The sequence below is a fragment of the Asparagus officinalis genome, chromosome 1, assembly GCF_001876935.1.
Source record: "Asparagus officinalis chromosome 1, Aspof.V1, whole genome shotgun sequence".
NCBI classification, from domain to species: Eukaryota; Viridiplantae; Streptophyta; class Magnoliopsida; order Asparagales; family Asparagaceae; genus Asparagus; species Asparagus officinalis.
In genome coordinates this window covers 8,986,729-8,996,472 of record NC_033794.1, presented here as the reverse complement: position 1 = coordinate 8,996,472, position 9,744 = coordinate 8,986,729, and the positions used below count along the sequence as shown (strand labels likewise).

Sequence of the window (9,744 nt, the reverse complement as noted above, 5' to 3'; positions counted from 1 at the left end):
GCAAGTAACTTCTTTTGTCTATGCTCTTAGTTCCTCATTTGGTGTGGATGAATGAGTGAAAATAAAATGCCCATACTTCTCATATATGCATATCAAACATATTATCCTTTTGGAAGCTAGAATATCCATTCCCGTTATCTAAATGGATATTCCCGCTTAAGGCCCCGTTTGGATAATGAAAGTATTAGAAGTAAGAAATATGTTATAAAAGTAACTTTCAAAACTATGAAGTATGAAGTAGTGGAAATAGCACTTTTTTTGTTTGTTTCGTATATTTTTAGAAGTAATGGAAGTAGAACTTATTCTTCTTCATTTACTTTTTTTGTTTGGATAACATTTGGAAATATTACTAGGAAGTAATTTTATCAATGGAAATCTGTTAGAAGTAACCGATAAAGGAAATATTAATAAAAAAAGTTATTTATTTCCTAATTAATATGCATTTCAACTACTTCCGAGCTACTTCTGAGTATTAAGGATTGAAAAACTATTTTGGAAGTAAGGATGACACGTAAGCGCCACATAAGCATTTAAGAAAATAATGGAAGTAAGTTTTTCAAAGAACCAAACATGTTTTTTTGCTTGGAAATAACAGAAGTAGCCTTTACTTCTTTTACTTCAGCTACTTCATAATTACTTTCGTGCAAACAAACGGGCCCTAAGTGGGAATGAAAATTTTAAAATATATACCAAATATTTTCAATTTATTTATTAATTACTCATTTCAGATTTAAAAAGATTTGCATAATCCTTTTGCACCCCAGTGTAAGAATGAACTTGAGCATTCTATTCCTTCTTTTGTTCCATTTTTAATCAGATTCTTGTGTATCAAGGCGTGTTAACCAAGGTGGTCACAAGTAACAAGTTTAAGCATTGCTTGGACTTGCTTCATATCAGCCCGTGTTGATTTGCCCAAGAGGGCATGGCCCTTCGGGGCGGTGATGGGGTGAGGTGGAGACTATACGGAGAACAATTGCAGAACTACGGTTAGCTTGATCCCGATGGAGGGTACGTAGGCAGCCGCGGTAAAGTGGCATAACTGGTTTGGCCTGGTTTGGCCGATTTCATATCTCTGGTGATGTTCACGGTGTTCTTCTGGTGTTCGTCCAAAATTTAAGGTTCATCAAATGATGTACGAGGTGGAGAATTGTGAACGTGAGTAGGTTTCTCGGGTGCATCAAGTGCACGGAGCTCAAGAGCAGCAGGCCCACCCGCTTCTTCCTTTAAATACCTAATGCTAGGGTTTTTTTTTCTGACTCACGGGAAAAGCAGCGGGTCAGAAGAAAAAGAAAATAGAAGAAAGAGTATCTGCGGCTGTTTTTTAGGGTTTTTTAGAAGAAAAAAGAGAGTTTTTTTTTCAGATCTAAAAGAGAGATCTTGAGGAGAGAAAAAGAGAGGTTTACAAAAGAGAGGTCAATTTTCTTTTGGGTAATAATTAGATCTTTTTCTTTGAGACGAGCTTGTGGATTGTACAAGTCGTCGGTGTTCTTCTCATAGTGGAATCTCCCCTCATCCCCTCCCGTGGATGTAGGCAAGTTTGCCGAACCACGTAAATCTCGTGTATTTACTGTTTTCTGGGTGTTGGCTATTGCTTGTAGGTTCCCTCGACATTTCAGTTCTAGAACTGATGAGAGGAAGAGTGCATATTTCACTCGATTCTTGTTTCCTTTGAGAAATAAGAATTTCACTATCTATTCTAGTTTTCTTTGAGAAATAAGAATATAGAGGTTGACTTGTGCTTTTGTGACAACAAAAGCCAGGGCTATCTCTCAGGTGATATCGTTTCCGCGGCGGTGGACGTGACTCTGCGCCCAACACTTAAATTAGTTATTAGCGGTTATCATTTTTTTAGTTGGCAATCAAGAACGATAAATTGCAAATAATCCTTTCTTTCTACTTAATTTAGGATTGAAAATTTAATGTAACTAAGAAGGACTTCTGCCAGACAACTTTCCTTTAAATGAAACAGAGAAAGTAAAGGCAAAAATCATAAACAAACAGCAAAGGAAAAATTATAAACAACAGCCTACGGACACTGTCCATAATGGTCGATCACAATGAGAAGAAGGATAACTTCTTCTTAAATTCCAAAAGTTTTATCTTGAGGATTCTGTATAATCTCTTAATATTTTGTTTCTCAACATAAACTGAGGAATAACCCACATCTAGAGAGATATTACCATTACCAGTACACAAATATGCACTTCGAAAAATTTCTGTATTAACATTTTACAGCAGTCCAAATACTATTTCCCCCCTTCTTCTCGAAAAAGCAGTCGAAAGTTGAAACATATTTACAGAGAAACCCTCCAAAGACTCTTCTTGTTTCTCTCTGCCGAAGTGCTGACGACAGTGGCTGAGATCCTCAGAGATGAGGCTTAGCGGGTGGCGTTAATGGATCGTGAAGGAGGAGAGAAGGACCCGAATCCGCTAATGCTTAGGGCCCGTTTGGTTGGGCAATTTTAAGATGGAAAGCCACTGTAGATCTGTCAAAAGTGTCCCAAAAGCTGACACTTTTGGAAGCTTTACAGCAAAATCGCCTCTTTAAGGGGCTGTTTGGATAGGTTTTTTTTGGGTGATAAAAGAGGAGAAAGCTGCAAAAAATGTCAGTTTTTTGGCAGCTTTCCCCCAAAATCACATTTTTAAGGGGTGATTTTGGGGGATAGCTGTCAAAAAAGCTGGATATGTTTTGACGAGCGTTCCCCTACTTGTTAGCCAGGCCTAAAAAAGCGAACCCAAACGAGCCCCTTAAAAGCGGATTTTGTTGTAAAACTGTCTCAAAAATAACAGCTCTACAGTGGCTTCCCCCTTCATTTCACCCAACCAAACGGACCCTAGAGCCCAACCAAACGGAATTAGAGTAGAAGTTGCATGACATTTATTGAAGGAGTTTTGTGAAGCAATAAATTTGATTGATGGAGAAGAAAGAAGAGTGGTTGGGTTTTTTCTAGGAATAGTTTCGCGACCAGTGGGTCCACCCACAGAACGGAAAAAGGATGAATTAAAAAAAAAAGAAATAATATTGAAATAGAATAAGTGCCTGGATTCTAATGATTTGGTTTGGTGCTATTTTCAAAGGCTACGGCTTCAAACGCTCATTAACTTGCTTGCAGTTCCGGCGTTAGCTTCCACTGACGTCTTCATTTCTTGTGGTTCTGACTTCTGCGGGAGACCAAACAAAAAAATTGAGCAAGGTTTTATCTAATTTGTTGTCGTTTATGAGCTTTGCTACAGGGACCCAAAATATAGGACCAATAAAAGGGACAAGTAAGGTGTCCCTCTTCTATTGAATAATAAGTTGGTCATCATTAATGATGGCCAACTCATTATCCAATAGGAGGGGGACACCTCACTTATCCCTCCTATTGGTCCCATATTTTGGGTCCTTAAAGAATTTTTACTTTAACAAATACGCATGTAAACATCTTGATATTGGATCCGATTTAACGGTTGATCACCCCCTCTACCCACTGCCTTCTTAGAGCAAGTCCAGCAAGCTCTGATCTCCGCTCTCAAGGCCGACGTGGCGCTGGATGTTGCCAATCCCCCCTCCAGCAAGCTCTGAAGGACTCCCAAGCCCCTCTCCTTGGGCCGACGTGGCAGTGGAGAAGATCGGAGCTCCCAAGCGCTCCACAAATTTGTGGAGCGCTTCCGAGCTCCGAACTGGGAAGATTTTACAAAAAACCCCCCTCCAAACTTCGGTGAAGCGTGGCGTTTCCGTTGAGAGATGCTGGCGTTCGGAGCGGAGACTGGGTGGGTGGCTTGGGTCTGGTTCGGAGCGGAGATGATGGTGGCGAAGAGTTCGACGACTGGCCTCCGCAAGCCGACGCCGTCGCCGCCGTCGATGGAGAGGATTTGGGGTTGGGGTTGGGTCTGTCGAAGGGGTGGGGTTGGGGTTAAGTTTGGACGAAGGGGGTGGGGTGTGGGTCTGTCGAAGTTGAGATGAAGAGGGGTTTTTGGATTTATTTTTTTTATTGGCTGCGAATTTTTAGGTGAAAATGTTGATGAGGTTGAGCTGAGCGAGAATTTACCGTTGCACAGGGGAAAATGCACCGTTGAACAGGGGAAAATGCACCGTTGAAGATGATGTTGATCAAAGTTTCTTTGCTGAAATTGAACCGTTGAAGACTGATGAAAAATCCAGCCGTTAAAAATTTAGCTGTTGGGATTAAAAAAATAGCAAGAACAGTAAAAAAAACATCTATAAATTCATTTCACTTCAACACAAAAATCATTTCACACAACTCTCTCATAAAAAAAACTCTATATTTCCCTATCAAATTACAAATCTCATGGATCCCTCACAAAACTATTATTCGCATCTTCTTACCGGTGATTCATCGACCTTATACCCGTCGTTCTATACAGAAGTTGTAGAAGAAGGTAACCCCATCGAGTTCTCGCAATCAGCAACACAACAAGTGTCATCCCAAGAAACACCGACCACAAAGAAGAAGAAGGCTTACACGCGGTCCGAAAATTGGACTGTCCACGAGGATAAGCTTCTTGTGTTTGCTTGGCTGAACACGAGCCAAGACGCCATCCAAGGTACGGGGCAACACAAAGATAAGTTTTGGCACAGGCTGAACACGAGCCAAGACGCCATCCAAGGTACGGGGCAACACAAAGATAAGTTTTGGCACAGAGCTAACAACTACTTTATCCAATACTCTGTCAAACCAACGAGCCGCACACCAAACCAAATGATGCATCGTTGGTCAACGATTCAACTGTCCGTCAACAAGTTCTGCGGGTGCGTTGCTCAGATTGAAGGAAGACAAAGATCTGGTATGGGAATTATTGACCAGGTAAATATTTAACTTATATGTTTTTATGTCAACAACATAGCATTGAAGAGAGGAATATATATATGTTTAATTATGTTTGATTATTCTAAATTTAACTCTTGTGTAGACTGCAGAAGTAAAAGAATTATACCAGTCTCTTTATGGTAAACCATTCGTGTTTGATCATTGCTGGGTTGAGTTGCGTCATCATCAAAAGTGGATCCAACAAATGGAAACTTACAATAAGATTCGATCACAGCCGAGAAGAACCACAAACTCTGATTCCTCACCAAACAATTCCATGCCAGCGACCCCCATCGAGTTGAACACCGACACGGATGATGTGTTAGTAAGGCCTGAAGGGAGGAAAGCAGCAAAGCTCAAGAGGAAAAAAAATGTGGAAAACTCTGGATCCGCTACGTCCATCATGGGAGAGGCATTCGCGTGGATGAAGGAGACCACAAACCAAAAAATAGAGCTAAAACAAAAGAAACAAGATGACGATATCATGAAGATGGATCTCTCAACACTTAATCCAGTTCAACGACGATACTTTGAAATGCGTCAGGCAGAGATATTGGAGAGGTGGATGTCTAAGGGTTCTTCCTAATTATCATATATTATCTTGTATTAGATTTATGATTGTACTCGCATCGCATCCTAATTAGTTCTTCCTAATTATCTTGTATTAGATTTATGATTCTACTTGAAGTTGAAAATTTTGGCATTTAATGAAAACAACTACTTCATTGAAAAGAAAATTGGCGTAGTACAACAACTCGAACTTCTTTGCTGAAATTACATTAGACATAAAGAAACTTAATCCTCGTCGATGGATCCCTTGAGCTGCCACAGATGCTCGATCAAATCATTCTTTAGTGATTTGTGTGTTTGCGTGTTCCTGATCCGATGATGATTTTGGATGAACTCAGTTAGAGGCACCGTCTGCACATGAGAAGGTTCAACGACTGGTATCGAATCATTAAAGTCGAAGTTGTTGTCCAATTGACAATCTCGTTCATCTTCAACGATCATGTTATGCATTATGATGCAAGCTGTCATGATGTCTTTCAGCACACTAGGTTGCCAGAAACGTCCTGGTCCACGAACAATCGCAAATCGAGCTTGCAACACGCCAAAAGCTCGCTCAACATCTTTTCTTGCGCTCTCTTGTTGTTGAGCAAAGTATTTATGCTTGTTTCCTCGCGGTGCTGGAATAGTCTTCACTAATGTGGACCACTCTGGGTAAATCCCGTCGGCGAGATAGTATCCCATATTGTACTCGTGGCCATTAACAGTATAGTTGCACGGTGAAGCCCTTCCCTCCGCAAGTTGTGCAAAAACCGGTGAACGATGTAGCACATTGAGATCATTGTGAGACCCCGGCAGTCCAAAGAATGCATGCCATATCCAAAGATCTTTGCTAGCTACGGCATCCAAAATAATTGTAGGTTCATGAAAATGCCCAGTATACATACCTTGCCAGGCGGTTGGACAGTTCTTCCATACCCAGTGCATGCAGTCGATGCTCCCAAGCATACCAGGAAAACCTCGTTGTGAACCTTCCTCGAGCAGGCGTGCAATGTCTTCATTAGTCGGTGAACGAAGGTATTCCTCCCCAAAGATGTTGATAATCGATCGAACGAACCTCTTCACGCTCTCAAGCGACGTACTTTTACCGATCCGAACGTAGTCGTCAACGGCGTCAGCGGATGCTCCATATGCGAGCATCCGCATAGCTGCAGTAATCTTTTGAAGGCTAGATAGTCCTAACTGTCCAGCACCATTCCTCTTTTGGACGAAGTACTTGTCATGTTCGACGACAGCGTCGTGGATTCGAAGGAATAACGAACGCGACATTCTGAATCTTCGACGAAAATAATGAAGAGGATATGTTGGTGTGTCAGCAAAATAATCTTGGAACAATCGATTGTGGCCTTCCAGTCGGTATCGATGGAGCACGGTACGTCTTTTGTGTTGAACTGAAGTTGAACCTTTCCCTTGTACTTCTTCCTCGACGGCAGCAGCTCCCATAAGAAAGAACGTCTTCATCATTTCATCATCGCTAGAGCTAGATGAGCTAGACATTTTGTTCTGGGAGACGATGGATTGAGGTGAGAAGGATCGAATTTTATAGGAATCAGTCGGTTGACGGTCAAAGTTTGCGATACCTCAAAGTTCGTGCCCAACCTCGAAGACCGCGAGCTACCTCGAAGACCGTGTGCGTTCCCTCGAAGACCGCGAGTTAACTCGAAGACCGTGTGCGTTCCCTCGAAGACCGCGAGTTAACTCGAAGACCGTGTGCGTTCCCTCGAAGACCGTGGGTTACCTCGAAGACCGTGTGTGTTCCCTCGAAAGCCGCGGGTTACCTCGAAGACCGTGTGCGTTCCCTCGAAGACCGTATCCACGGTTAGAAATAAAATACAAGAGGTTTAAATATAATTAAAAGTAATGGGTAAAATATTAAAATAGAAGAGGAGTTTTTTTTAATATTGTTGGAGCTCCTAACTAGGAGCTTATTGGAGCTCCATAAAATAAGGAGATGCTCCCAAGGCCTATTTTTATAATTTTTTATATTAAAATGCTTGAGAGCTCTTAAGAGCTTGCTGACTAGGACTCCCAACTGGGAGCTTGCTGGACTTGCTCTTATAGCTGGGCCCATATCTCCGTCTGTGGGCCGCACCTTGAGAATCTTCGTGCCAGCTCACTTCCACGTCATCACAGGAACGTTCATTCCCCTGGGCCCACCTGCCTCCAGATTCCAGCTGCGGCTTTTCCGCAGGCGCCCACAGCCTCTCTCTGCCTCCTCTATGTAAAAGGACGGGGCTCCTCCTTCGCTTCGGCGTCCCCAGTCTCTCTCTCTCTCTCGATCTCTCGATCTCAAATGACTTCAACCGCTCTAATCTTCGCGGGTTTCGGATCCTTTCCTTCTTCCTCTCAGACCCGACCCGCTAGGACCCGAATCATGGCCCTAGCGGGCGCGATCGCGGTCGCTGAAAGGGAAAAGAGCCCGTACGAAGTTCTGAGAGTGAAGGAAACCGCTTCGATCACCGAAATCAAGGCGGCTTATCGGGCTCTAGCGAAACGGTACCATCCGGATGTGAACCGGGTCGGGAATGGTAACGGGTCGGAGTTTGTGGAGATGCAAGCGGCGTACGCCACTCTATCGGATCCGGAGGCAAAAGCGATGTACGACAGGACAGTAGGGTTTGGACGGGTCGGATCTTATCCGGGTTCGGGTTTTAGGGTCCCAAGGAGGAGGTGGGAAACTGATCAGTGCTGGTGAAACGGGAATGTTTGTTATGGGGGGGTTTCTGTAAAAATGTTTTCCCCGCCTCATTTTCTTCTCTTGTTATTGGTTGCGGAAGTTAATGGGATCTCCTTAATGTTAGTGTTTTTTTTTTTTTGATATTTTTAATGAAAGAAGGAAAGGAAAATTATTTGCTTGTAAAAAATTTGTCGGTTGAAAATTTTGGGTACGGTTATCTTATAATTCTGATAGTGGTTAATGAATATTACTATTACATTTTGACACTTTAAAATTTTCAAAATCCAGTGACTTATTATTATTATTATTTTTTTTTTCTTTATACGATCTAGTGAATCGCCATATCGAGTGAGGTGGCTTCCATATAAGACTGAAATTAGAGGAATGCTAAGTTTGCTCTTTATTTGGAAATTATTACTGTGTTTAGACTGTCAGTTGTGATTCACACTGCTGGACGCATTAAATTTCCTTCTATAAATAATTTGGAATTGCTCAATGACGGTATATTACTTCCGTAAATGGAAATTTGAATCAATGCGCAAGTCCTCGCTCAGGGGGGGTTCAAGTTCTTCTAATCAAAAGAGTAAAATATTAAGGTTACGTTGTGTTAATGGTTGTAATTTTATATTCTAACATGCAGATACAGGTTGAACGTCTTTTTATAGGTTGAAATATGATGATATTAAGTTTTTAAAAAGTTCAGTTTAAATTTGTAGCAGATTGGAATTGAACTTGATTTATTCTGATATTCCTCTAAACATTACGCAAAAACTCTAAAGTTACAATGAAGATTAAAAATTATTGTTTTACATTTTAACAAGAGAGGTGAAAATTTTTGTAGACGTATGAACCCCACAAATTCTTTCTCATGTCTCTAAACCCTTTCTATTTCTCTCCTAATTAAATGTACTCGTTGACAAAACCCGTATGTTCCATTGAGATGCACTTTAAATCGACATCTAGCTCTCCATAACACTAACACCAACACATTAATCGTCACTTTATTCAACTTCTGTTGATTGTATTTTGTCATGTGAACCTCGTAAATATGTGGCAACCTCTTTCATGTTTCTTGTGCTAAAACTACTTTCCCAGTCACCCTGACTTGAAAGAGTATGAATAAGTGCAAGCCACAGCGATAATTGTTAATGGAGAAATGAACCATCATCATCCATTAAATAAAAGACAATTGTAAATTGTAACTGTGAAATACAAAAGGATCTATGTCCCTTCTAGAGAGGGGAAAAAAATATATATATGTGGGGCTCTATATTGTACCATCTCTTCTACAATATGTGATCTATATTCTTACACTCAATGTGGTCCAAGAACACTAATCGCTTACTCCCATCTTTGAAAGCCACCTAACATTAATTTGGAAGTATTTGTAGAAGATTTCTATATAAAGAACAAACAATGAAATAATAGTGCTTACATCTTAATGAATGTGTGTTTGTACGATTCCCTTCGATAGCTACCTTTTGAAAGCGGCAAGCAAAGCTCGGTGATCTTCTAGAAGACCTCAAGTAGAATGTGAAAGAGTAGTTGAAGGGTTGAGCTTGATGCACGTGATCAGGTTCTAGAAGGTGGGACCTTAGCCTACACACCAAGCCCTGGTTTTATTTTTTCCCCCTTCTCAGGCACGTGATGAGACTAATATGGACCACTCTAGCTTTCTCAAATCCAACG

At 41.3% G+C, this 9,744-nt stretch overlaps 2 protein-coding genes across 2 annotated transcripts; one reads left to right on the top strand and one right to left on the bottom strand.

Annotated features, from left to right (window-relative positions):
* Window positions 5,607–6,875, bottom strand: LOC109830185. The gene has a single exon (XM_020397368.1). The coding sequence runs from the start codon at window positions 6,873–6,875 to the stop codon at window positions 5,607–5,609; it is 1,269 nt and encodes a 422-aa protein (XP_020252957.1).
* Window positions 7,753–8,073, top strand: LOC109830177 (chaperone protein dnaJ 11, chloroplastic-like). The gene has a single exon (XM_020397356.1). The coding sequence runs from the start codon at window positions 7,753–7,755 to the stop codon at window positions 8,071–8,073; it is 321 nt and encodes a 106-aa protein (XP_020252945.1).

Excerpts from the sequence above, each read along its gene's own strand:
- LOC109830185 (XM_020397368.1), bottom strand. The coding sequence starts at position 6,875 with ATGTCTAGCTCATCTAGCTCTAGCGATGATGAAATGATGAAGACGTTC.
- LOC109830177 (XM_020397356.1), top strand. The coding sequence starts at position 7,753 with ATGGCCCTAGCGGGCGCGATCGCGGTCGCTGAAAGGGAAAAGAGCCCG.